Raw genomic sequence first — 27,522 nt, 5'->3', positions numbered from 1 at the left:
GTAAATGAGAGAAGAATCAGGCCAAGTACCTTTATCCTTTGTGCACTGGCCACAATGAAGTTGCTCTAAGGATGAAGTAGGTGCAGGCAGTGGGGTTGCATGGGTGTGATTCAGAGGAGAATATGGCTGTTTAGGTGTCTTAGACGTGTAAGATTTTATCAATCAGAAACTGCTGGTTTATTGCTGTATGCAAAGGTACCCAGCACCCAGATTATTAATCATTTACGTTATGGTAAAACCCAAAGACCAGTGCCAGTGCTAGGCATAAGCAGACCAATCAACGGTTAGGGCCCGGGCAGCTCAAACAGGGGTCCCTCTATTTGCTTTTTATTAAGGCTAGGAGTTGATCACAGCAGTCACGGATTCTGGGATTTTTACATAATCTCCATGACTTCAGCCTCAGCCGGCAGGGCTCTGGCTGTCCGGGGAGGGGGGCCAAAGATTCCTGCTTAGGGCCCCCAATAGGCTAGCGCCACCTCTGCCAAAGCCCCTGATCCGGATTGTGCTAGGCACTGTTTAATCACAGAATTTAAGAGCCTGTCCGCAGAGGAAAGGATGGGATGTAAACATCTGTTAACCCATGAACAAGAAGTTACAAGTGTGGGGAAAGCCTTTCGGCCCCGGCTCTGCCCCCGCGCCCCCCGAGAGCGCAGCAGGCGGGTCCGGGGTGGCGGCCAGCGCTGAGGGGCGGCTTTGGCCGCGCATTAACAACGACGGTGCCCGCGGGCGACTCAGGCAGGCTCTCTCCGCCCAGCCGCCGCAACCAAGTTGTGCTCGACACAACCAGAAGTTTCCAGCCCAGCCGGCCAGTTGCGCCGTCTCTCCACCTCTTTCTCCTCCCCCAGTTCAGCTCCTCCTCCGCCTGGCCCCTTTGCAGCTATTTCCAGACACTTCCAGCCCCTTCGCTGCCCCCTCCCTCCGCCCATTGATTGATAAAGGTGCCGGCCTGGCCGGCTTCCCCGCCTGACGCCAGAGCGCACTGCACGGCGGCCGCTGCGGGAGCCGGAGCATGAGCGCCGCCGCTCACTCGCCCGTGGTGCAGATGGAGGGCAGCGCCGAGCGAGAGCCCCTGCCGCCGGGCTGGGAGGTGAAGATCGACCCGCAGACCGGCTGGCCCTTCTTTGTGGATCACAACAGCCGCACCACCACCTGGAGCGACCCGCGGCTGCTGGCGGAGCCGCACAAGGTGCCCGCTGGGGAGCCACGGTGGGGCGGCGGGGGGGCTCCGCGCCGGGAACTTTGTAGTGAAGGGCCCGGAGCTCGTCCTCTGCGCAGCGCCGGGCACGGCAGGGGGCAGAGCAGAGCCCCGGGGGGGGGGTGCGTGAAGGGACGGGCTTCTGAGCCTCCCCTCGGTACATGGTCATTGTGGGGGGAACCCCCCCTCGGTACATGTCAATTGCGGGGGGGGCAGCCTCCCCCCCGGTACATGGAAAATGGGGTGGAGGGAGGCGCAGCCGGGCCTCCCCTCAATACATGGTAAAGGGAGGGGGGCAACAGGCCCTCCCCTCAGTACATGGCAAATTCGGGGAGGGGGAGCAGCCGTCCCTCCTCTCCCTACATGGCAAATGTGGCGGGGGGCTCGGCCAGCTGGCCCTCCTCTGGGTACATGCTAATTTCCGGGGGGAGATCGAGGGTCAGTGGCAGAGCCGCCTGCCCTCTCCTCAGTACATGGTAGTGCGGGGAGGGGTGGGGGGTGAGGGGCAGGGGCAGGGCCATCTGCCCTCTTCTCTCCTCAGTACATGGCAATGTAGTGAGGCCAGGAGCTGCCTTTTGTCTCTGACGCACTGCAGTCCTTTTTTTGTGCATTAAATCATTTGATACCTTAGCCCTGTAATGTTTATTTAAAGGTGGTTAAGTCCACTCAGCCTGCCTGGGGAGACACAAACTCTGATTTATTTTTCAGATGTGTATAGTTTAAACAATGGACATCACTAAAAAAAAACCTTCCTCGTCAAGGTTTTTTTTTTTCCTGACTAACTGTCTCAGTAATTTTGCTCTCTGGTTTGGTTTTGTTTTAAAGTATGCTTATGGGAAACCCATCTCTCACTCCAAATATGTCCATGTAAAGAGAAGTAGCTGAGAGGTAGAGAGTAGTCATGATTTTTCTAGGTGCCTTCATAAATGGATCTTTAAAGTAAACCTGTCTTAGTTTAAAGAAATGCTGAATTTATAGTGTCCCTACATTTAATCAAAATTAGTGTTTTTTGTTAGATTTAGGCAATAACCAGGAGAGAAGGAGCTGGAAACTCCCTAGATGAACTAGGAAGTTTTTTTAGAACCTAGTGGAAAATAAGAGTTTATTGTCAGATGTTTGTTTACTTTGTTTTAAGTGCTGGTATGCTAAACTTTGTCCCTGCCTTTATTTTTGAAACCATATTACTGATGGTCATAAAACATTACTGTCATAGGACTAACACAGGGACCAATTCTACTATCTTTACACCCTGAGTTCCCGGCCTACATAGAAGAGGGCTGTACAGAACTCTGCAGCACATCAGAGGAAAGAAAGCTCCCAATAAAATATGGAAGGTGCTGTTCAGGCCAGTGCTGAAAGAAGTTTGGGTGAGCTCTGTTTCTGTATATTGGACTGGTAGTCTGAACACCTGATTGCTTCAGCTGCGAGGGAAGGTTCCTGACACTTTAGAAATCAGCCAAAACTTCCAACTGTTGCCTTAAAAATGATGCAGTGCTGGTGGTCTGAGGCTTGTAAAGGTAGCAGGTTATTGTAGAGCTCCAAAGTAGTTAGATCATCAGGACAACATTCAGTTCAAACTAATCCTGCAGATAACTATTGTTTCACCATTTTATCAGCACACTGGAAGGACTTAGGGCCTGTTAGTGGACAGTATTGTTGTCTGTGTTGATATATAAGCAGAAGCCTACTGTAACAACATTTATTTGTTTTTGAATTATGTTTGAAATACTGTAAAATAGACAATTCTGTAGAGGTCTGGAGTGCATTTTTATAAATCAGCCCCTGCAAAGTGATTTTTTTTTTTTTGACTAATGATGACAACCATTTTTTGTGCAATTCTGACACTTGTAACCTTATTCATTAGTGTAAATATTGGAGCTTCAAACACTAAATGTAACAGGGAATACTTTTTTAAATTCCTCAGTTTTAGAATGATGATTGAATAAAATTTGTTATTACTCATTTTGTGAATGCAGGTCACTCAGAGTACAAGCAATACAGTACATAAGGGAAGCCAGAGGGACTGATTTTTCTTCACACTGGTGTGAATCAGGAGTAACTCCACAGAAGTCAATTGAACTACATGGGTATAGAACCAGTGTGAAAGGAGATTTTCTGTATTTAATCCAGATTTTACAAAACAGTGTTTTCATTTCTATTTTCATTTTTGTAAATGTTCTTCTCAAATGCTTTGATAGGCACTGTTTAACTTAAATTACATAATTTACTTTGTCATTTGGTGCTATGGTGAAGATCTCAGAAAAATATAAATCGGTCAGTATTAAATAAACACTATATAAACAGCTTTAGTTCATCTTCAGACAGATTGTCTGCATAGTGTAATGGGGTCCCAGACAGCATTGACACTACTATAAACAAATAATAAATATTGATCGGTGTTTTAGGTAACCATAACACTTTCTTGAAGAATAAAGAGTGCAATTTTTGAATTACCTCTGTTATAAATTTGCTATCTCTTGGGAAATTAACAAATGTCTCCTCTAATTTGTTTAAGATAAAAAGTCAGATTTAAGCAGCTTTTGATAATCATCTGAAAACAGGAAAATTTTGAATTATGGTGGATCAGAGTTCTTCCTTTGTGATTGAAACAAAATAAATTCCAGCCTGATCTGATGTGAAATCTGTAGTAATGGAAAGTAACTCCTTTCCTGTCAGGTTTTAGGGATTATTTTACAAATCCGTTTGGAAGTAGTTTGAAGGGAAAATGTACACGCTTCTATATAAAAACAAGAAACAATTGCACCTACCTTTGAAGAGATATTATGAAATAAATTTTCCTAATAGGAAAACTTGGAAAATACTCTCAAAAACAGGCATTTATATGAACAGCTTATCAAGATAAAGGTTAGTGCTTCCTGAGAAGGAAAGGAGAATTGTTGATTTAATGCTCTATTCTGTTACTGACAACAGACACAAACTCCAGTTGATTTCACTACCAGTTTTGCATGAATGGCCTGATAGGGCCCTTAGAGTTTGGGCCTGAATTTAGAATCACCTATTCAAATTAGGGAGCAGATTCTGGCACCTTCACTCTGGTTTAAGTAGCATTATGTTTCACTAGTAACCCTGTTGACTTCACTGGAACTATTTGTGGAGTAAGGTCATAAAGGTTTTAAATTCTGGCCCTCGAGAGATAGTGTGTGTGTCCCTAAATAAGAATTCTGAGCTGTCAGATTTTGCTACTTAATTGGCATACTTTGACAAACAGAACAAAAAATTAATCTCTGGCTTCACATTTAACTGTAAATACAAAAATATTTCTGAAGGGACATTAATTATGAAGCTTGTGTTAACGAATGACTGAGATCAGATTTTGTATGCAGTCAAAAGGAGGAAAAAACTTTCAAACAGCTTCCTTGTTTTCTCACTCCTTTACCTCGTACAACTCAAACAGAAGAACAAGTTTTGTTTTGATCTCAAGGATGAGCTGAGGAGTAGAAGAACTAAAATTTTCATTCTTTACCCTGCTACACTTGGATAATTCAAAAGAGACAAAATGTTTTCTGAGATTTCAGTAATGCCCTGTTCGTTTGGAAAGTTCATAAATGCTGCGAGTGAAACCACTGACTGTGGACCACCCTGGTATTGGTGCTAAAACACCAGTTTAAAATTATCTACATCCTCTTGATAATTCATCCTTTTGAGTGACCTGTGCAGTGAAATTAACTTACAAGGACTACAGCAGTGAAATGAAACACAAAGTGAGAAGTCATTTTCTAGCTAACTGAATAATAACTTTTGTGAGACCATTAGTGATAATGAAGCCCCCTTATTTCGGTCATGTTGGGCATGATTCTCCTTTCATTTATTCTGGTTTTACACTGGTGTTACTTCATTGATTTCAATGGTATACTAGACCTATTATCCCTTAAACCCCTAATCCAAGCCCCATTTAAGTCAATGGAACCAGGCCCTCAATTACCAGTTAACTGTGGAGTACAATACATAGCAGCAACCACGTGAAGATGTTCTGGTTATTTTTGTTGTTATTTACTGTTGCCCTCTTCCCCCACATATATGAAGAGCAGACACAATACGTTTATGCAGTTTATTAGGTTTTGTGGGAGGAGTGGTGGTTGTAGGTAAGTCTCTCAACTTTAACAGTTTATGGCCCAGTTATTTGTATGGAATCATGGAATTTGTATGAAATGGAATGTCAGAATGGATTTACGGACATTGTCCGGAGATCAAGGAGTATAAAATCTCCAACTAGACTGAAGTGAACAGAAATAATGTTTTTGGCAATGACTGAAAAGCATTTAGAGTATGAAAGCAAGTTCTTTAATAGTTATTTTCTCCCAGGATACTAACTACTAATTTATTGAATGACTTGCTGGCACTTTCAATACTGTGGACCACATAACTTATTACATTTCTATTAGAGAAGTGTTTTCCAGCAAATACCATTGCTTTTCCTTTAGTTTCTTTGTTAATAACCATCTTCCCTTGGGCATGTATGTCATTTGTTTTTCTGAGTAATTAATGTCATAACTCAGCATGGCTTTTGCCAAGATTATTTGAAATGGTGGGTCAGTCTACTAAGTTGTTCAGTGGGAGCCCCCGAACTTTTGAAAATGGAAATGGACCAAATTTAGCTAGGGAGGATGGTTTCAGGGAAGGGCTTGAATGGTTTCAGGAAAGGGAACACATCGACAAGGCTTAAATAAGTGTTAACTAATGTCCCATTCGTATGTATTCTTTTTACATGGACTACTCCCCTTTGATGTTTATTCTAACTAAAGATGGGTCACAGGTGTTAACTGCAGAGAGAGATTCACTGAATAGATGTGATGGTCATCAATGGCTCAGAGGCATAGTAGGTTGGGGATCTTGGCTGTGAATCCCTAGACTCCTCATAGATCATAGAATATTAGGGTTGGAAGGGACCTCAGGAGGTCATCTAGTCCAGCCCCCTGCTCAAAGCAGGACCAATCCCCAACTAAATCATCAGCCAGGGCTTTGTCAAGTCTGACCTTAAAAACTTCTAAGGAAGGAGATTCCACCACCTCCCTAGGTAACGCATTCCAGTATTTCACCACCCTCCTTGTGAAAAAGTTTTTCCTAATATTCAACCTAAACCTCCCTCACTGCAACTTGAGACCATTACTCCTCGTTCTGTCATCTGCTACCACCGAGAATAGTCTAGATCCATCCTCTTTGGAACCCCCCTTTAGGTAGCTGAAAGCAGCTATCAAATCCCCCCTCATTCTTCTCTTCCGCAGACTAAACAATCCCAGTTCCCTCAGCCTCTCCTCATAAGTCATGTGTTCCAGTCCCCTAATCATTTTTGTTGCTCTCCGCTGGATGTTTTCCAATTTTTCCACATCCTTCTTGTAGTGTGGGGCCCAAAACTGAACACTGTACTCCAGATGAGGCCTCACCAGTGTCGAATAGAGGGGAACGATCAAGTCCCTCGATCTGCTGGCAATGCCCCTACTTATACATCCCAAAATGCCATTGGCCTTCTTGGCAACAACGGCACACTGTTGACTCATATCCAGCTTTTCGTCCACTGTAACTCCTAGGTCCTTTTCTCCAGAACTGCTGCCTAGCCATTTGGTCCCTAGTCTGTAGCGGTGCATGGGATTCTTCGGTCCTAAGTGCAGGACTCTGCACTTGTCCTTGTTGAACCTCATCAGATTTCTTTTGGCCCAATCCTCTAATTTGTCTAGGTCCCTCTGTATCCTATCCCTACCCTCCGGCGTATCTACCTCTCCTCCCAGTTTAGTGTCATCTGCAAACTTGCTGAGGGTGCAATCCACACCATCCTCCAGATCATTTATGAAGATATTGAACAAAACCGGCCCCAGGACCGACCCTTGGGGCACTCCACTTGATACCGGCTGCCAACTAGACATTGAGCCATTGGTCACTACCTTTTGAGCCCGACAATCTAGCCAGCTTTCTGTCCACCTTATAGTCCATTCATCCAGCCCATACTTCTTTAACTTGCTGGCAAGAATACTGTGGGAGACAGTGTCAAAAGCTTTGCTAAAGTCAAGGAACAGCACGTCCACTGCTTTCCCCTCATCCACAGAGCCAGTTATCTCGTCATAGAAGGCAATTAGATTAGTCAGGCATGACTTTCCCTTGGTGAATCCATGCTGACTGTTCCTGATCACTTTCCTCTCCTCTAAGTGCTTCAGAATTGATTCCTTGAGGACCTGCTCCATGATTTTTTCAGGGACTGAGGTGAGGCTGACTGGCCTGTAGTTCCCAGGATCCTCCTTCTTCCCTTTTTTAAATTTGGGCACTACATTAGCCTTTTTCCAGTTGTCCGGGACCTCCCCCGATCGCCACGAGTTTTCAAAGATAATCCTGTCGCATTGAATGGCATCTGCCATGAAAGTAACACTTCTGAAAGCGGCCCTTCTAGCAAAGATCTCACATCACTGGACAATGCTGATTGCCTTGAAGTGATGCAAACAAACTGTCTGCATTGCTTAGAAAGACCGATAGGTGTATGCAACTATGCCCCAGGTGCTTGAATTTCCAAAGTCTCCCACCCCACCACTATAATTCATTTCTGACTGTATTTACATTTGTCCCTTCAGTTCCTCATCAAACTCCAATCTTGGTTCACTAGACCCACACATGGGTGGTTTTTTCAAAAATGCTCAGCATTGACCTAACCCTTCTCCCATTCAAGTCAATGGTAAAATTCCCACTGACTCAAATAAGAGAAGAATTTGGCCAGTGGTAAACAGTTTTGAAAATCCCACCCACTGGTTCTGCTTCTCTGTTACCTTGCACCTCATACCATCTCTTACTCCAGTCAAGGTAAGTGCACAGTGGTTGTAACATGCTACCAGCTTTTATTTCGCAAACGTTTTATACTCGGTTTGCACTGGTGTGAGTGACCACACAAGGCAGTGGAGAATTAGGGCAATCAAGGTCCACAGATTCACACTTTCATGGGCATAGAAGCTGTATTTTTTTTTAACTCCCTAAATTATGCATTTTGGAACTGGATTAGTCGTGATACAGGTGGAGGAAAGATTTGTGCCAGTGTTCCTCCTAGTGAGGAGTCTTTAACACCTACAACTGATGCACAAACATGACTGTTCATTATGCCCATGTGATAAATAGCATTGTATTTGATTAGACAATAGTAAACCAGGTGCAGAAAAGTTTGGGCTGGAAGGGACCTTGTGAGATTAATTAGTCTATCGCCTCACGCTGAGGCAGGACCGAGTATACCTAGACCGTCCCTGACATTCCTATGTTTCTTTCAAACATAGATACCTATCGGAAATGAGTTTCAGTGGACTAACAGTACCATTCTTCTATGCTGTGAACTCCTCTTCACTCCTCTTCTGTGGCATCAGTACTACGTTCTTGCCCTGTTTTTACCCCAAATTATACCTCCTGATTCTGCTTCCAAAGAAAATATAAAAGTAAAAGGGGCTGCAAGCCCGAGAGGTGGCTAAAGAGAGGCTTTTTTTGCAACTGGTGCTAGGGAAATCTTATCAGTAAATAGGGTGCGGCATAAGTGTTTTTACAGTGTGGAAAAATTAATCTATGTGGATGAAATGTTATTTTAGGGAGTGATGCCAGAGGACTACCCTATGCACAATTAAATCAAGATGAGAATTCAGGCAGCAGAGATGTCCTGTGAAGTGAATGACTGATCACTTGTTCGCTATTTGTTTTCCTTTCATGAGTGGCAGCATGTTGCTGCTGCTTGAGATTCATCCCGTCTCCTATGCTCTGAGTTCATGGGACACAGCCAGTATTTGGAGCACAGAAGACAGACTGGCCACCTGCTGCTTAAGGAAAATCACGTAATGAACAGAAGTAGCTTGGTATAGCACGTTGTCATTAGGATCCTTGGCAAGATAACTCCTGTTGGCAGAATCTTAGTAGGCTTTACTTCAAGTTTATCCCTCTTAGAGACCGTCTCTCTTTGTGGATGTCATTGTTTTCTCAGAACATGTTCAATTCAGCCCAACTGATGCAATCTTCATGTGGGCCAACTTCTACTTATTGACATAAAGGGCAAGTGTCTTCATGTTTTGTGGAAGGCCAGGATGTGATAGCCTAAGAGGAATCTGCTTGGTGAGCAAGAAAATTATAGCTATAATTCATAAAACAAGATTAGGTCATAGTACAGCCAAGTTGTGACTTTACAGCTAGAAGCATGGATCTCTGCTTTTGAACTACATAGAACTTACCCGTGGTTAGATTCTTTCCTTGCTTTTTTGGTCCACATCAGCATATTGTCACTATCCATCAGATAGAGTATGCATTAATGGAATATTTGCAAGGTATATATTAACTACTTTGGTTAACAGAAAAACAAACCATAAGCCTTATTTGCCTGCATATGTGAAAGGCATGAAATAAAACCGCAGCATTAAACAAATAGAAAAGGAGTACTTGTGGCACCACAAGTACTCCTTTTCTTTTTGCGAATACAGACTAACACGGCTGTTCCTCTGAAACCTGTCATTAAACAAATAAAACATCAAAAGCAAGCAGCCTGTTGTACAAATAATGATGTGACAGATTAGATGCCTTATTAAGACAAATTCATGAGACTAAATATGTTCATGAGTTATCCTATCTTTCTTCAGTCATTAATGATGCCTCACTCAATATATATGAACACTGACTGTAAGTGAGTGAGAGAATATGAATATGAAAATCCTGAGTAGGTGAACTTCTGAATTACAGCAGTAGAAGCAGTATGGTCCAGTGGACTGAGCACTGGACTGGGACCTAGGAGATGGTAATTCTGCCCTTAAGTGGCTATATGACCTTGGTGAAGTCAACTAACCTCTGCCCCTCTTACCCACCTTTTGTAAAATGCTTTGAGAACTATGAATAAAAAGCACTTTGTAAGCACTTATTATTAATCCATGAAAACATAGCATCGCTGAGGGAACTGGTTAGATTAAAACTTTTAATTAATATTTTTAAGTAAATTACTGTTGACCAGTGGTGCCTAAACTTTTCCTTCATGGGGGCTGACCCAGGCCCCACTGCACCCGTTAGGGTGGCGCACCCCACAGTTTGGGAACCACTGGTATAGACAGTCTGGGGTGTGTGATTTTTACTTTTAATAAAGCCTCTGAACACTGATTAGTTAGCTAGCTAGATCAATTGTTATACATTTTGGGGGGGGGGGGGGGGAAGAGGGGGATATTGGTTTGGCTGTAACTGAATTCCAAGAGGGCAAGCAGTCAGAATTTTTTGAGTTGCAGACACTTTTGGCTTCCTATAAAGTAAAAATATTCTCATGTAAATGGAACTGGTGCATCCTTCTTAGTTCAGAAATATGAGCTACTATTATACTATCCTATAATGACACTTCTGTTTGAAAGTGGAATAGATATATGTGCAAAGAATACTATGTTACTAAAATGTCTCAGTCAATTTTGGCAGGCACTTTTCCGTTTATTTTATGTTGGTCTCCTGACCTGTGGGACTCCTTGCTCCCTGAAAACATGGGACCAGATCCTGCAACTCTCACTCATGTGAAATAGAGCTTAATCCTGCCTTCATGGACTTCAGTGGGTGCAGAGTCAAATCCATAGCCTCCCTGAAGCTAGTGGCGAGGGTTACCAGAGTGAATTCAAGTTCTGCAACGTAACTTAAAACTTCCTCCTTTGGTGACCCTATAAGAGAAATCCCAAGGGTTTCTGTGAATGTTCATATAACACAGGCACATACAGTACGTACATTTCCCCTTAGTGCCTATCTGTTTCGATCTCTCTGTAAGAGCTATGGAAAAGCTAAGTATTATAATTAATATGTAAATCTTAGTCTCCCTTCTTTGGGTAGTGTAATTATACTGAACACAGCTTAATAAAATGTTACTGGCCACGTGTTCTGCAAGAAGCAAAAATGTTGCTTTTCAACTTTTTTCCTGTAGATCCTTGTAGTATTGTATATTTTGGAGTTCAGTCCTACTCTTCTTACTCATGCAAATTGTCTCCAATTTAAGAGACCTGCTGTAATGATGTGCATTCTAGTTTGCATCCAGCATGTTCTGGAAAATTTCAACATCTGTTGATAGAACAATATGGAAGAGTTAGGAGTGACTGAAAGCTCAGGCATGACCTCAGGATTTGACTAATTATAATAATTTTGGCCTCTGAAGAATGCCTGAACAATCAGCTCGATGTGTTGGCCTTACCTCATCCTCCACACCAGGATGAGAATGCTAGTGTGCACAGGCTGTCGTCATAAGGATTCCTTCCCTTTCATCATGCCCTGCTTGCTGAGGGAACTCATTTAAAAGCTGTGAGTAAGGTTGAGAATCTTGATGTCCCTCCTCATCGGAAGCCAAGAGTAGGCTGTGGTGCCATGAAGCATTTGTGCTGGCTGCACTTTTGTTTGTCCTGGTGATGACCTCACAACAGCAGCATATGCCCTCTTCGCCAAGAGGTGTGATCATTGAAATGGCCCTTTAGCAGAGCTACGAGCACTGTGCATCTCTTTCACTTGCAGCTTGTTTGAAATGCAGCCACGCATTTTCCTCCCTGATTCGTGCAAGCGTAATATGATCCGATTGCTCACTGTTCTTTAATGTGGTTGCCTATAAAGTGGTGGACTGGCTTTAAATTGCCACTGTTGATTTTAAAGCCATTTATGATGTAGGCTATATTTAAAACCTCTGAACAACTTTCTGAAGGGTTTCTGCATTCACATTCCACCTGCTTTTCAGGTCCCTCCCATCACATATAAGAGAACAGATGATCAGGTTTATCCTATGCCTTTAAGACCACTGTTGGACCTTACTTTTAACCTTCCCTTTTATTCATTTATCTTGGACTCCTCTATTTTTAGTTCTGAGATTTTTTTTTTTAATTATAATGTTAGTTTTTTTAAAGTACTAAATGTTAATCTGCCCATCCACGACTGGGGATGGGGACTTTATCAATATTATGATTAAAAAATATTCGCATATATTTGGCACATCTGTGGCACATTTTACCTTTGTAGCAGCAAGATGAGAGAGAGATTCCTTTTAGTCCATTATGCAGCATTGGTGCATAGGACTTGGATTTCTGCTTGCTTTATTTGAATTAGGATGGTCATCGACTAAGTTTTTAATCTCATTGTATTTTGTTTTAAACATTTCTTTTTATACCTGTGTCTTGAGTATGGACTCTGGCCTGTGTAAACATCTGTGTTCAGACATTGTTTATTGTAAGGCAAATAGCACATAAGAACTGAATATAAAAAGTACTGGTAAGCATGACTTCTTCCTAAGCTGAACCCTGAGACTGAACATTCTTTAGAGGGGTTCCCATGTTCTCACCTTCATGGTACTACAATGAAAATTCTGTGGTTGCTAATTCCCCTTCTCTTCCCCCATCCCAGTATCCTAGCTGTGATGTCGTTCTTTGTATGTGCTAGAAGATTCCTGTGTGTGAGATGAGAAACTTCAGCCTTTTGTGCATAGCACTGTGAATTACACTTTCAGAAGATCCTTTTTGACCTAAAAACCCAATTATTGAAATCTCTGTTCTTTTAAGATATGCATTTACTATGATTTTGAACAATAATTAAGGATATGATTCTGTCATGGATTCCGTGACTTTCTGGGACCTCCGTGACTTCTTTTGAGGCAGCCCCAGGGCGGCCAGAACTGCTGACCAGCAGTCAGCCCCCAGGCCTGCTGGAGCAGCGATCCTGGAGTGGCTGGAGTTGGGTCAGCCCCCCTGGGGCTGGAACAGCTGCAAGCTCCAGCAGTGCTCTGTTTGTCTCCTCTTCTCCCCCCCTCTCCCCACCAGGGTATTTTTAGTAAAGTCAGGGACAGGTCATGGGCTTCTGTGAATTTTTGTTTATTGCCCGCTACCTGTCCCTGACTTACTAAAAATACCCATGACAGAATCTAACCTTAACCGTAATAAAAGGCCAACTGTGCAATGGAACCAAAATCAGTTTGCAGTGATTTAATTTTAAAAAGCCTGTGCTCTTTCTGGGATAGTGTCTTGACTCCCTCTGGATAGATTTTAAAGATGTTTTTTACATACTTAGATTTATTTTTATGCTTAAGGACTTCTCTTTTCACTAGGAAAACCATTTATTTCTAGAGATTCTGAATTAGAGGAATAATCAAGAATCTGATGAATTTCACATTATCATTTAGATCTCATCTTATTTCAGTCTATGCTAAGGCCCAAACATCAATGAGAGAACAGAATTGGACCTAAAAGTAAGTAGTTCGGGGCAGATTGTTCTATCAGCAGACTGAGGTCATGAAAATTCAGAGTTCTGTGCTGGGTGACTCTGCAGCATCATTGTTCCCTTCCCCATGCTGCACAAAAGCTTTTCTGTAGAGATGACCTAGAGATCCAGGTTATCAGGTGTGGAGGGGACAGATGTCAACAAATCATTTCACCTCTCACCCTCCCCTCTACCAACCCTGCAGTAAATCCCTTCTCCCCCCCGTTAATATTACTAAAGGCTATGAAATTGTCACTTAGCATGAATTCTGGGGGCATCAGAGAGAGGACAGGAGAGTCCACAGTAGCCTACTTTCAATGAAGCTTTGCTACTATTGGGCCATTATAGGCAGAAAGACAGGGCAGGGGCTGAAACTTCAACACTGATGGTCCTTAGATTCATTCTTAATAAATATAAAAGAAAACAGCAACTGTGAAAGGAATCAATGCAAACAGATTTTGGGTCCATTGTCTATCTGGGGTGAAATCCAGGCTCTGCTGAAGTCAATGACAGAACTCCTATTGACTACAGCAGCACCATGATGGACGTTATGGCCACTGAAAAATCTAGAAAGGGTATCTCATCCGTCTCTTCAAAGTGCCTTTTCCAACAGAATTTACATGGAAAGATCTTGCATAAAGGACTAAGGTTTAAAATTCTCCTCCATTACTCTGAATGTGAGATTGCACTTGCACTCATAGACCCTGAATGGAGGACCAAAACTTGACATATTGTAAGGGCTGATCTGCAGTTACGATTTTACCAGCACAGATATTTTGGTAAGGAGTGTGATTTTGTTGTTGTTTTTTGTTTACGAACATAGTTATGCTTATTTTGCTTCACCAAACCACAATAAACTATGCTGGTATAAGCATTTTTATACCAGTAGAGCTGCATCTACACTAGTGGTTTTTTTTTTTTTTTCTCCTCCATTTTAAGGATGCCAGCTTAGTTAAAGCAGCAAACTTAAGCATAGACAAGGCCTTATTAACCCAAGGCCATGCTAAGCTACTGAATTAGCTGGTTGCTGGTATCACAAACCATGCAAAGAGGTTTCAGAAGACCACCGGGAAAAGGAAGTTATTTTTTTAATGTAAATCCATGTTTATTTTTATATGAAAAGAAAGTGTTAACTATATTTGCATCAGGAACAATAGCTTCAGACCAAAATCAGCCACCTGTATTGTAAATGATCTTCCAGTATTTCTAGTTAGTTCAAGAAAAGACATCATTTACAGTTTGCTTCTACTTCAGTGCTTAAAAAAAGAAATTATTTACATGCTCCTGCTGTTTGTTGACAATGCTAGTTTAAAATTTTATAGCAATGTGTGTATCCTTTGCTGCTGAGAATTACTACCATTTAAAAATCACAAATCAGTAATAACAAGGTTTTAAAATGCTTTGTGTAATCAGTTTTAAAAAAAATAAAATTAATGCATTCAATTTGATGATTTCTAGATGTTGTACAAATGTTAAGCCTCCTATCACCCCCGAGACAGGAAATTGTTTTATAGACGGGGAAACTTATAAAGGATAAAGGGAAGTGACTTTGTGAGACACAAATCAGTGGCAGTTGGAAAACAAGTTACATCAATAGGATTGTGATTGCAGCTAGTTGCATAGATTTCTTAGTGATGCATCATACATCACATTTGACTGTATTATTATCCAAGGTGCAGTTGCAAGGGCAAGTCAGAAGCATGGGGGAGATGAGGAGTGGGGAGGTGATGAAATAGTAGGGATAAAATGAAGGAGGGGGAAGAGCAGCTGGACTGAAGAGGAGATGCTGCCACTGTGTCACTGTAGCACTTCAGTGTAGACACTCCCTATGCTGATGGGAGGGTCGTTTCTCACATCAGTGTAGGTAATCCAGCTTCCTAAAGGTGGTAGCTAGCTCAATGGAAGAATTCTTCCTTTGACCAATCACTATCTAAGGTGGGGATTAGGTCAGCATAGTTACGAGTCTCGGGCATGTGGATTTTTCATACCCTTGAGAGATGTAGCTATGCAATGGAAGTTTCCAGTGTGGACCAACCCAGTGTTACCGACTAGTAAATTTAAATTAGTATGAATTAAATGCTAAAAAGAATAATCAGGATTATAAAAAATAGTTGTAATTGGATGACCTTCCTTATATTTGTGATTTATGTAATTCACAATTCATGCTACTTCTGGAGGCAGAGGGGGAACAGAGAATTTTGTTGCTTTAGTGGGAGGTGCTCAGATGCTACAGTGATGAAGGCCATATAAACACCTTCACAGACAGATACATACATGTAGAAAGACAAATACTTAGCTACAGTTTTTATAATTGACCATGAAGAGAATTTGAGTACAGGGACTAACTATATTTGTAATTTTCCACAGGATGTATTTATACTTATTTACAGCTGTAAGTATAATGACAGATTACAGGAGTACAGTTCATGCTGTTCTGTTTAAGGTGGTGTCAATGTTTCCATTATAAACCCTATTTTCAGGGTTTATAAGCGTGCTATAAAATTTCACTCCAGGCAAATCTTGGCATTTAAAAAAAACCCCACACAAACACGCCTCAGCCTCTTTGTTGTTGGGCTAGTTGTTTTACATTTCCAACCAGGGTCTGAGCTGTGGAGGCAGGATTTGTCAGATAGCTTTGAAATGGTTCACAAATTTAGGCAGTCTAAAGCGCCTGAAAATAAAACAAGGAGTCCAGTGGCACCTTGAAGACTAACAGATTTATTTGAGCATAAGCTTTTGTGGGTAAAAACCACCAGACTACTTGTTTTTGTGGATACAGACTAACACGCCTACCCCCTGATACTTGAAAATAAAATGTGTAGGGCCCTAACATGATCATATAGGATGAGATAAATCATATGGAGTGTGGTTGTGATAGAAGAAACCTTCACAAGGATTCACCTCATTCCGGATTGCTCTGTTGTGGGTTGGAATTGAGGTTGCAAGGCCCACCCTCAAACCTAGCAGGCTTCTGAGATTCCAAGGAAGATTTTTCCTCCGTACCGGCCCCTAGCAGCTTCCTGATAAGGTGTCTCAATTGGAACTTTGCCAATAGGGACTGCCCTGCCATAGATATTCCATGGGAAAGATCCAATACAGCTTCAGGAGGCATCTTGTTTGGGGTCCTCCTGGCCCACCCAGGCTCTAAGCTCTCCATAGCACTGATCTTATACCCTGTGGGTCATCTTCTACAAGGTCCACAGGAGGAAAGGACAATACCACAGAGGTGGACAGATCGCCCCTTCCACACTAGTGTGGGGAAATCTGCACATGAGTCATCCCAGCTGGGTAGTATAATTCAGGCAGACATATCTAGCTACCCATAGATCTCTATCTATGGCAGCGTTTCTCAAACTGTGGCTCAGGACCCCAAAGTGGGTCATGACCCCATTAAAATGGGGTCCCCAGGGCTGGCTTAGACTTACTGGGGTGCAGGGCTGAAGCTGAAGCCTGAGTCCTACTGTCTGGGGCCAAAGCTGAAGCCCGGGATCAAAGCCACGCCCAAGGGCTTCAGCCCTGGATGGTGGAGCTCAGGTTACAGGCTCCTTGCCTAGCTAGGGCTGAAGCCCTTGCCTAGGGCTGAAGCCCTTGGGCTTTGCCACCCCTGTCCTGGGCGGGTGGGGGGGGGGCTCAGGTTTCAGTCCCCCCTCCCAGGGTCACGTACTAATTTTTGTTGTCAGAAGGGGGTGACGGTGCAATGAAGCTTGAGAACCCCTCCTCTATAGAAAGGAATTTTCTTCAGAAGGATTGTGTGGAGCAGCTGTTGCAAATCAGGCATGGAATCTAATGACTCAGCCTAATCAGCAAGGTGTTTCTTCCGAGCACTGAATCATCTATTTTCCTGACTGCTAGGCAGCATGGTTGGCTTCACTCACTTGGCAGAAATTCTGCTTTGCACATGGTTTCAGTTGCCACTTGCTGACTGTTCTTGATTTTTCAGGTAAACTCAGTTTGCCAACATAAGTGTATGTCCCTCCAGTGCCTAGAGGGGAATTACTGCCAGTAGCGCTAAAAACATACTGGGTTGATCTAGATTTATATTTGCAGGGGTAAATCCATTGATACAGCAGGGAGGGTAAATTGGTGAAGAGGACCTAGTTGTTTGTACTAAGCTCCAGCAGCCCCAAGACCATCCATATGCAGGTGCTGATTCTTCTCTTGCATCTATTAAATCTGAAATAATAAATAGTTACACTAATATAAAACCTTTGAGATAGAATCAAACCCATAGTCTTTAATTGTATGCTAACCTAAAATTATTTTTCTCTGAAAACTTTTTGGGCCCAGTTTTCCTTTCTGACTTCAGTGGAGTTTCTCTTAATTTACACCAGTGAAAAAAAATTCAGGCTCTCTGACTCGAGCCCCTTCCCTCCTGGAAGCACTTCATATATGTGGTCCCATTAACTTTGTTAAAACAAATATAATTTATTCTCTGCAATTTTATAGCTTGCTGAGTTTCTTCAGTACTCTTTGTTTTAAGGAGACACTGGCATATGGGAGGCTCACTCAGTATCTAATTAGAAAATAATTAATTTTCATTTAGTGAATTGGTCTGCTTACATATGACCGTGCTACATAACTAAGTAATTTTTCTGATTACAACAACACTTAATACTACAATAGAAATGTTAGAAATCCTATTATGTCCTCTTATTAAACTCTCCCTTTACTGAATAATGACATTATCCTCTTGTGTAGTAGAGTGCTTGTTATATGATCTTACTCAAATACATCTGGAACTTGGCCCTTAGGAGGGCCTCAAAATAGAATGACAGTTGCAGGAAGAACTTTATTAGAGGACTTATGAGGGATCTTGGTACAAACCTCTTCCGTCTTATGCAGAGTATTAGTATAAGCATAATCCAGCACCATAAATACTTCTCTTTCATTAGCTTTGTTAGATTTCCTTTTGGTATCCTCCCTTTACTACTCTAGTCTTTTGTTATTCTCCCCTTCGCAGCTATTACAGCTGAATCACATTTAGCTGAAAGCAGATACATTTTTCAGTATCCAGCATCAAGAATACTCTTTTAATAGCCAGTGGAAAGAATAATACTGACAAACATTGCTTTTCTGATCATCTCCTGTTTTCTTGAGAATTGCTTTGTCTACAAATGGCCTTGATTCTAAAAGGTGCTGAGGGATCTCTTTCTGATCTTGCACTGTTGTAAATCAGACACATCTCCACTGAAGTCAGTGGAGTTACACTAGTATAAAGCTTCTGTGTGTCAGATCAGAATTACAATCATGAAATGTGAAACATTTGGATATGTTTAAGCTGAAAGTTGCTGTCTATGAGAAGTGAAAACTTTAAAAATATCCCTAGACAAATAATTTGTTCATCTTTTTTCCCTGCTGCCCACAATTCTGAATGATTAGCAGCTGTAGTTATCCTCTGCATTAGAATGTGATACCAGTTGCTCATGCAAAGGAATTTAATTAGAAATAAAGGAAGTTTTAAAGTTCTGACATACAGTTCTTTCATTACTTTAAAGATGGAGGTTTAAGGTTACTTGTTCTTATGAGTTGCATTGGTCCTAACTTCTAAACTTTTCCCATGTGGTGTTTTTAATTTTTAGGAGGGCCAGTCATCAGCAAATGGTCCTTCTCAGGATACTCCAAGGCAGCCACAAGTAAGAGAAGGAAGCTTGGGATACCCTCAACTTCGTGCTGGCTACATCCCTATTCCAGTTATCCATGAAGGTGCTGAGAACAGACAGCAGCATCCGTATTACTCCGTTCATCAACCTGGCATGCAACGATACAAAGCAGAAACTGTTCCCACCACAAAGCGGGCACAGTCACCTTTAAGGGGGGTTTACGCCCACTCAGAATCCCCTGCTAGAGGACCAGCTGAAGCTGCTCAGACAGATAAACAATGTGGACAGACAACAGCAGCTGCAACAGCCCAAACTCCAGCCTCACATGGGCCTGAGGTAACTTGACAGTAGTGCAGGGGTGTGTTTTGGATTACTCTCCAACATTTGTGACCTAAAATGGCATTACAGCGGATTTATCCCTCAAAAGTCCAAAATTACCATAGAATTACATTTCCCCCAAATACTTTTGAAGTATTAATACAAACACAAAAATGTACTTTTTAATGATTCTACTAAGTCACTTCATTGTAAATGTTTACATTTTCTCTAGCATCACAGTGTCTCACTCACAAATGACTGTGCAGAAAGAATTGCACATAGATTGATTCTGTCTCTTGTCTCAGAAACAGAGGCACGTAGAGCCCGATTCTCCTCTCACACTGGTTGACTTAATGGAGTTATTCCTGATTTGCACCAATGTAAATGAGAGCAGAACTGAGCCTACGGTGTCCTGTGACATAATTATGAAACAATGTAAGTGCAAAAGCTAAAAACAAAACAAACCTGACAAAAAATAAAGGCTGTTAATAAATGAGACCATTTTAGAATCCACCAAACTGAACTATTTGCAGCTGAATATTTTTAAAGTGCATATTCTTTTTAAATGTATGTCATTTGAATTCGTTTAAAGCTTTTTTTAAAAGATGAACTGAAAAATAATTTTTCTGCCTATGCCCTTTACTAATTTGTTACTATATATTCATAATCAAAGATTTTTTATAAAAAAGATTCTGCTTGCTCTCAGAAGTACCAGGACTTGGTTTCCTATTTTCTTTGGAGAGTTGGAGTTGAGATAATATCCTCACAACAGACTGAACCCTGAGCTTGAGTTTTCCCAGCCCTGAGTTGAATGGGGAGTGAATGTTGAATTTGAGCCATATTACATCTTTTAACTGAGTTTGTACTCAAATAGTGGCAGGATTCACTCTAAATATGATTGGCCCATACACCACATGATTTTAAAATTCTGCTAGCCACTATCTCGGCTAACAGTGTTTTGTCCGTGAAGCCCAGGGAGGCACAAGATAGAAGAATGAACCACCTACTGGGTTTTGGGGTTTTTTTGTTTGTTTGTTCAGTATGGCCAGAACCCCTAAGCCATATTTGTGTAACCACTTTGGCCAGTCCTCTTTCCTCACAGTACGTTGTGCAAAAGGACTTCCAAAAGTATATTGCCCCTGTAATGTTGATGCCACTCTATGTGCATGTCTTCCAAGCAGTATCCCTTACTGAAGCACTTTGGGTCAGCTGTCCAGATTCTCAGAATTCCTTGATACAAACGGTAGCTGGTAGGGATACACAAAAACAGTGTGGCCACAAACTAAAGTGTGTTACCTGTAACGAGAGAACTGCAGCTGTGCCTTTAAGTGTGATGTAGCCAAGGTCTTATTTTCCCAAAATATCCAGCTAGTGCAGCTCTACCGATAGTACCAATGGTGGAAGCACTGGTGTAGACAAGGTGCCACCAGCATTTTAACTGTCCTGTTACTTAAACTCATTCTGAGCAGCGTTCAGACAACAGTGGATTAAAATGCTAAAACCACATTAGTATTGCTACCACCAGTGGAGTTACACCCCTGGGAAATTAGTCATTCTAGCATTCGCACCCCTATCCTAACAAGATACAAAACCACAGGAAGAAGTCCTAGTGTGGCAAAGGCAACATTGTTTATGTGACTGTGGGGGTTCTTTTTCCCCCTTTTGTTTGCTTAACTTTTTGCTCCACATCCAACCAGTTTAAACAAGAACAAAGTTTCAGAAAGAGTCTGATTAAATGTCCCCTCCCTCCTCAGGGAATGTTGCAGCTCAGGTTTCACCTGTTACAGTGATGCTTTCTCACTAGTTCTGCAGTTGTCCCGCAGGTCCCCTAGCAAAACCCGGGAAACCAAATCCTGATGTGCAAACAGATTCCACCACTACTCCTGTGTCTCTCCCCCTTTTTGGGGCGTGGGGGAGAAACAAATGTTGAGGCTGCCTGACAACATATTAATAAAATAAAAATGTGAAACAGTTAACACTAATTAATAATCTTGTTTTTACAGCAACCTCAGTCTCCTACAACTTCTGACTCACAGTCAGTTTCCCATCAGTCATCAGGTAGACCCGGTGCAGGAAGCCACCAGGTCCGTCGAGGTTATATTCCAATTCCTGTGATCCATGAGGAAAAAGGCCTCAGGCAACCACCACAAATATATCATCAGGCACAGAAGACACACTATCCTGCACAGCAAAGTGATTATCATGTCCACCAACCAGTGTATCACAAAATTCAAGCTGATGAGCGGGAGCCCAAACCAGCACGAGAGCAGTCCCCATTCAGAATGTCTCAGAAGGGTTCGTCAAGTCGTGAAAGTTCACCAGCCAGAGTTACCACTCAGATACAGTCCCCAGTTCCCATCAGAGTACAGACAGTTGTGGACAGACCCCAGGTATGCAGGAAGATCAGAAAAATCTGATTTTTCTATAGTAATTGTGCTTTGTGTTAATAAAGTTAAAGATCTGGATTATACTAATAAGCACATAGAATTTCACAAACATAATGCCAGCATTAGATCCTCAGATCATGTAAATCCAGTATACACCAACTGAGGACCTGGCCTTCAGTATTGTTGTTGACAGTGCCACCATGTTACTGAGGCACTATATTCTCATCAAAGCTAGCATTTCACACAATAGGGTGCTAAAATTCTCATTCTCAAATGGGAAACTGTCAAAATTAGAGATTAAATAAAGAAAAATTCAGGGATACTCTACATCAATTCTGATTAAAACCCAGAACCTGATTCTCTTTTCACTTGCACCCTATGTAAATCTCAGTCAGTGGTGTAAGGGACATATACACTAGCGGAGAATCAGGCCCATGGGCTTTATAGTTACAATGCAACTTTGTCTCATTTATCATTGATTACAGCAGCAAATCCAGAAAGTAACTATTATTTATCATGATGAAAGGGGATTGGTAAAATCTACTCTACAGTCTGTTTCTACATACTGTACTTTCTCACTAAACTTGATTCATTCAGGGACAATGTGTACAATTCTGCAATTTGTTCAAGACCGTGAAATTCCACCATACAGACAGTAATTTTCTACAATGTAGTCCTATGTATAGTATCCTAGACAAATTCTAAAATATAATACTATTTAGTGCTTGTCATCCAAAAGATTTTACAACATCTTACATTCACGAATTAAGAATCACAGCTTTAGTCAAGTGGGTATTATAATATCCATTTTACAGATGGGTAAACTCACATAGCAAGACACAGGACTAGAAACTAGGAGTGCTGACCAAGATTCGCACTTACTAGACTACAGTGCTTTTTACGTTCCTTTTCTGAAGTATAGTCACATGAGAGTCAGAGTGGTGTCTGATTTAGTGAAGGGGAGGACTATATTTTGATTAGATGCATTTACTGAAAAGAGCTGTATTTGTTTGATTTACAGTCAGCCATTCTGGAACAGTACTTGGGGGTCAAATTCTGCCCTCAGATACAGTTGCTCACAATATCTGAATATAGAATTAGGCCACTTGTACAGATCTGAATATAATTAAGCTTCTTACAGAGGCCACAAAGCAAGGATATTTAGAGTTGATATGACTTCAGCATTAAACAAAGATTGACGTATTCTCGGATTTCCATCACTTAAATCTGTAAGATAACTCTAAACCTCTCAAAGGTGCGCTTTTCCCATTGAAGTCAAAGGGAACAGAATTAAGTCAACCCTCAGCCCTTTTGAAAATCCCACCTAGAACATGAACAAAATAGTTAAAGGGGGTTGGGGGAAGCAAAATCCAGAATTAATGACGTGCTAAGTTTCACTGCTTGCTTTTTTTTTATTTTTTTTTTTTTTAAGGGCCAAACCTTAAGGCACTTAATTAGATTTTATCCAGTCTTTACTCAGGCAAAAATTCTCTCTTCGGTGCATATCAGCTCTGAAAATTGGCCCATTTACTTAGGTACCCTACATCAATATTTAAACACCTAACTTTAGGCACCTATATCCAAAATAATTAGTCTAAGTGACTTTCCCAATGCCACACCATGAATCAGTGAAGGAAATGGGAAAAGAACTCTGGCTCTCGTGACCCCCAATCCTGTGTCCAGACCACAAAGCCTTGCTACCTTTGGTTTTTATGGCAATACATTGTAATTTGTTTTGATGCCCTTTTGTCTCATTCTGACAATTCCGTGACTTTCCACTTTTCTGCAGCAGCTGCACCAGGCAGGCACCGGCTACTGCTGGGGCAGTCTCGGGCCATTGCACCCCCACCAACAGAAGTTGGGCCTGGGAGGGGGCCAGGGTTTGGGGCATTGGATGGGGTGAGGCAGACTCTGGGTGGCGCCTACCTGGGGGGCTCCCCAGAAGCAGTGACATCCCCCTCACTCAGCTGCTAGGCAGAGACATGGCCAGGCAGCTCTGCGTGTTGCCTCTGCCCAGAGCACTGGCTTCACAGCTCCCTTTGGCTGGGAACCACAGCCAATGGGAGCTGCAGGGGCGGTGCCTGCAGGTGGAGGCAATGTGCAGAGCTGCCTGGTGATGCCTCCGCCTAGGAGCTGAGCGAGGGGGGATGTCACCGCTTCTGGGGAGCCCCCCAGGTAAGCACCACCCAGAGCCTGCCTCACATCGTCCTGTACCCTTGCCCCCTCCCACACCCAAACTCTGCTGCTGCTGGGGTGGGGACGCGCGGACACAGGTAGGGAGCCTGCCAGCCCCACCAACCCACCCCTCCACCAGCACGGGTCCTGTGGTGCGTGCAGCTACCCTATCTGCCCTTCCCCAGCACCTGCAGGGCCCCTGGGCAGTGCCCTCCAAGTTTTAGTCATGGGTATTTTTAATAAAAGTCTGAGACAGGTCACAGTCCATAAATTTTTGTTTACTGCCCATGACGTGTCCGTGATTTTTACTCAAAATACCCATGACTAAAACATAGCCTTAATTATAGTATACGAGCTTACTTATTTGTTGCAGCTGAGATCCACCATATTCCTTCCTGCCCTTGGCGCATCCCCCCCAGGCCCAATGCCGAGTTGAGATTAGGGGGCAGATGCAGGGACCAGATCTTGCAGAATGGATAAGGGGACTCTGTGCTGGCCCATTGCAGTCCATGTCTGGTCCCACTGCACCTCCTGAATGAAGCAAAGGGGATGGATCTCAGTAGGAGAACAAATCTCCCAATAAAAAGACCAAGTTAAAGCTAATAAGATTTGGAAATAGTCTTAGGTCGGTAATGGCAATGTTTGCAAATCTGGATTTTACCAGTGCTAGTTGTCTATTAAGAAGTTGGTGTTAATACTAATATTTTTAAGCAGCATCTTTCAATTAAGCCTCAGTATGATGGAAAAGATTTGAGACCTAGATTTTTCCAAAGGGACTAGTGATGTTTAGGTGCCTGAGTTTTTTGGATACCTGACCTGAGACAGCACATTCTGAAAATCAGGCCTGTTTAAGGTGTCTCAAATTGAGCAGCCAAAATCACTAGTCACTTTTTTGAAAATCTTTTGACCTGAAAATTGTATTTTTTGTTTACAAATGAAGTAGCATTGTTTTCATGTCTCAGAATAATAAACTTTCCTCCTTCAGGTTTCTCTGCAACAAATCCCACCCCAAGAAACACTACATGAAAGCATACCTGAAAACAAGGCAAGCCCATCAGGAACTGAGATGCCTTCATCTTATATCCCAATTCAAGTCATTCACAAAGAACCAGATTCTAAACCACCACCACAGAAACCTCCGCCCACTGCAGAAAAGGTTGATGAAAAGGTTGATAAAACGATTCCCTGTCCTGCTAAAAGTGCACATCCAGAGGAGAGGCTTGCTTCTGAAGAAACTCCACCACAGAAGATGATGGATGTGGAAGAGACACAGAAACATCCTGGTGTCTTGAAAGTGGAAGCAATTCTAGAGAATGTTCAAATGCTTGAACAGGCAGTTGATTCTTTCAAAGGCAAGAAAAATGACAAAAAATACTTGATGATTGAAGAGTATTTGACCAAAGAGTTGCTAGCCCTAGATTCAGTGGACCCCGAGGGTCGTGCAGATGTGCGCCAGGCCAGGAGAGATGGTGTAAGGAAGGTTCAGAATATTTTGGAAAGACTTGAACAGAAAGCAGAAGACGTCCCAGAGGTAGTTCATGTTTATGGACTTCAGTCAACCTTGATGGAGAATAATAAGCCACCACAGGAAATCATGGAGATTGATCCTGTGGCGGACAAAACCAGGAAAGATACAAGTAATGAAGGTGCCAAAGAGGAAACCAAAATGGAAACACATCAACCTGAAACTAAGGAAGAAGTATTTACCAATCTTGCCAGCACAACAAACACAGTTAATAACCCAACTGAACCATAGCCACATGTTGAACTTTAAAGCTCTCAGACTTTATAACTAGAAATGTGTTAAGTGAATTTTAAGTTGCATGCATTTCAGAAGCTTTTCATCCATTGGTTTTTAAATCAACATAGCAGCTTGGGACACACACACTTGCAGGGGGGAGAGGCTATAAAGAAAATGATGCATTTATCCTGTATTCTTACACTTTATAAAGAGACATGTTTCAAGAACGAGTCTTGTTCTTAAGATACTTTCGTGCCAGCTGGATGCAAAAAATGCCTCTGGGTTAACATTGATACGTGTTGTATTTTAATGTTTCTTTTGCAGGTAATTTTTGTAAAATCAAAGCCCTGCCTCACCAGAATACCAAACCCTTCTACAAATGTAGCCACTCTAGCAAGAATATTTTATTTTTAATGTTCACAAATGGGCACTTTAAGTAAAGAAGCATAGAAAGTGTGTAAGAAATTGTAGAGCTATTTATATGTGTGAAAGACTTCAGTGCTATATTTTAAAAGGGAAATAAAATAATATAGAAATCTGACTTAGTCTTTTGGTTTATAAACTAGAAAGCTGAGTATTTGCCTTCTAAAAATAGATATTTTTAATATCCTATTCTGGTTTAGATAATGTCTGCTTACACCTGCTTTCTGATGAGGGCAATGACTTGCCTTTGCCCAACTCCCTCTTTCAGCTGTGTTTATCAGCTGTCTGCACTTTTTGTTGTATGGAGACTTTATATTTGCTGCTTGACCTGCTGGTATTAACAGAGTTAGTCCTTTTAGGGTATTTTTATATGAAATCTTGCCAAAGCAAATCATGTCACTAACTGTATAGTTGACTCAAGTTCACTGTCATTCCACACACTGTATTCACATCCAGTTTCTATAACAGCAAATCAATGGGATCAACAAAAACCCATCTTCTGTTCAGTGAGTTTATTTCAGGGCCAGCTGCACACTTTGTATCTGGCAAAACAATACAATGCAATCACTTTTCCAAGCAATCTGCTTTCCTGTATAATTTAAACAATGGGCCTAATTATTCTTTCAGTTACAACCATGTAAATCAGAAGTAAATCCACTAAAGGCAGCAGAGCCCGACCACTGCAAGTGAGAAGATTCAGGCCCAGTGGGTTTTCAGCTATTTGTTCTTAAAGTATCTATGACTTGTTCTTTCAAATTATAAAATGGACAAGAAAAATATTTTTTTATAAGCTAACATTTTGTATTTATAATGTGGGAGACCCTCATCTAGTGTAAATGATGAACGTGAAATCAGTTGATCCAAGTTGGAAGGGGATTAGATTGGAAGTTAAGATTGTGTCATAAATTAAACGGATTTTAAATCTTGGTTATGAAAGACTTGTAGCCATTAAGAATTTGGAGTTGTCATTACATAATTTATTCCAACAGAATAATATAGCCTGCAAATTGCAGTAAACAGGTCTCTTAAAAAAATCAAAGCTACAGTCTATGATCTGTCTACTGACTTTTTAATCTATAGGCAGATTGTTGATGTTTGCCTTAGTTTCATTTTGATAATCAACCCCACCACATAAATATGCACAACAATTTGTAACCAGTTGGCTATTCTTAGCTTTATGACGAGCACTGTAGTCATTCTGGTAAAAGAGGTGCAAATTAAATTAATCTGCCTGCATAATTCTTGCAGGAACTCACTTCAGTGGCACATCCTCCTGCAAGATTACATCTCTGAGGAGACATACCTCTGACATCATAAAACACAAATACTTTAAATCAGGGATGCTTCTAGCAAATCAACTATAAACGAGCTTCTAGTTAGACTCCCCTTTTTTCTTTCCCCTCAGTGGGACATTAAAAAAATCTTGATATTAAATGTCATTGATTAGCTGAGAAAGTAATCTGAGAATTTAGGCTATTGTCA

The 27,522-nt window shown here is 41.8% G+C and overlaps 1 protein-coding gene across 1 annotated transcript; it reads left to right on the top strand.

The window, feature by feature from the left end:
• Positions 1-938: 938 nt before the first annotated feature.
• Positions 939-26,158, top strand: BAG3 (BAG cochaperone 3). Its single transcript, XM_048856916.2, has 4 exons — positions 939-1,186; positions 18,976-19,332; positions 21,318-21,704; positions 24,862-26,158. Exons 1-4 carry the CDS (start codon positions 1,010-1,012, stop codon positions 25,630-25,632), a joined length of 1,692 nt encoding a protein of 563 aa, XP_048712873.2. The 5' UTR covers positions 939-1,009; the 3' UTR covers positions 25,633-26,158.
• Positions 26,159-27,522: the final 1,364 nt, after the last annotated feature.

The sequence above is a fragment of the Caretta caretta genome, chromosome 7, assembly GCF_965140235.1.
Source record: "Caretta caretta isolate rCarCar2 chromosome 7, rCarCar1.hap1, whole genome shotgun sequence".
Classification (NCBI taxonomy): Eukaryota; Metazoa; Chordata; order Testudines; family Cheloniidae; genus Caretta; species Caretta caretta.
Note: the sequence above shows the minus strand (reverse complement) of the source record. Positions and strands in the feature narration are given on the sequence as shown.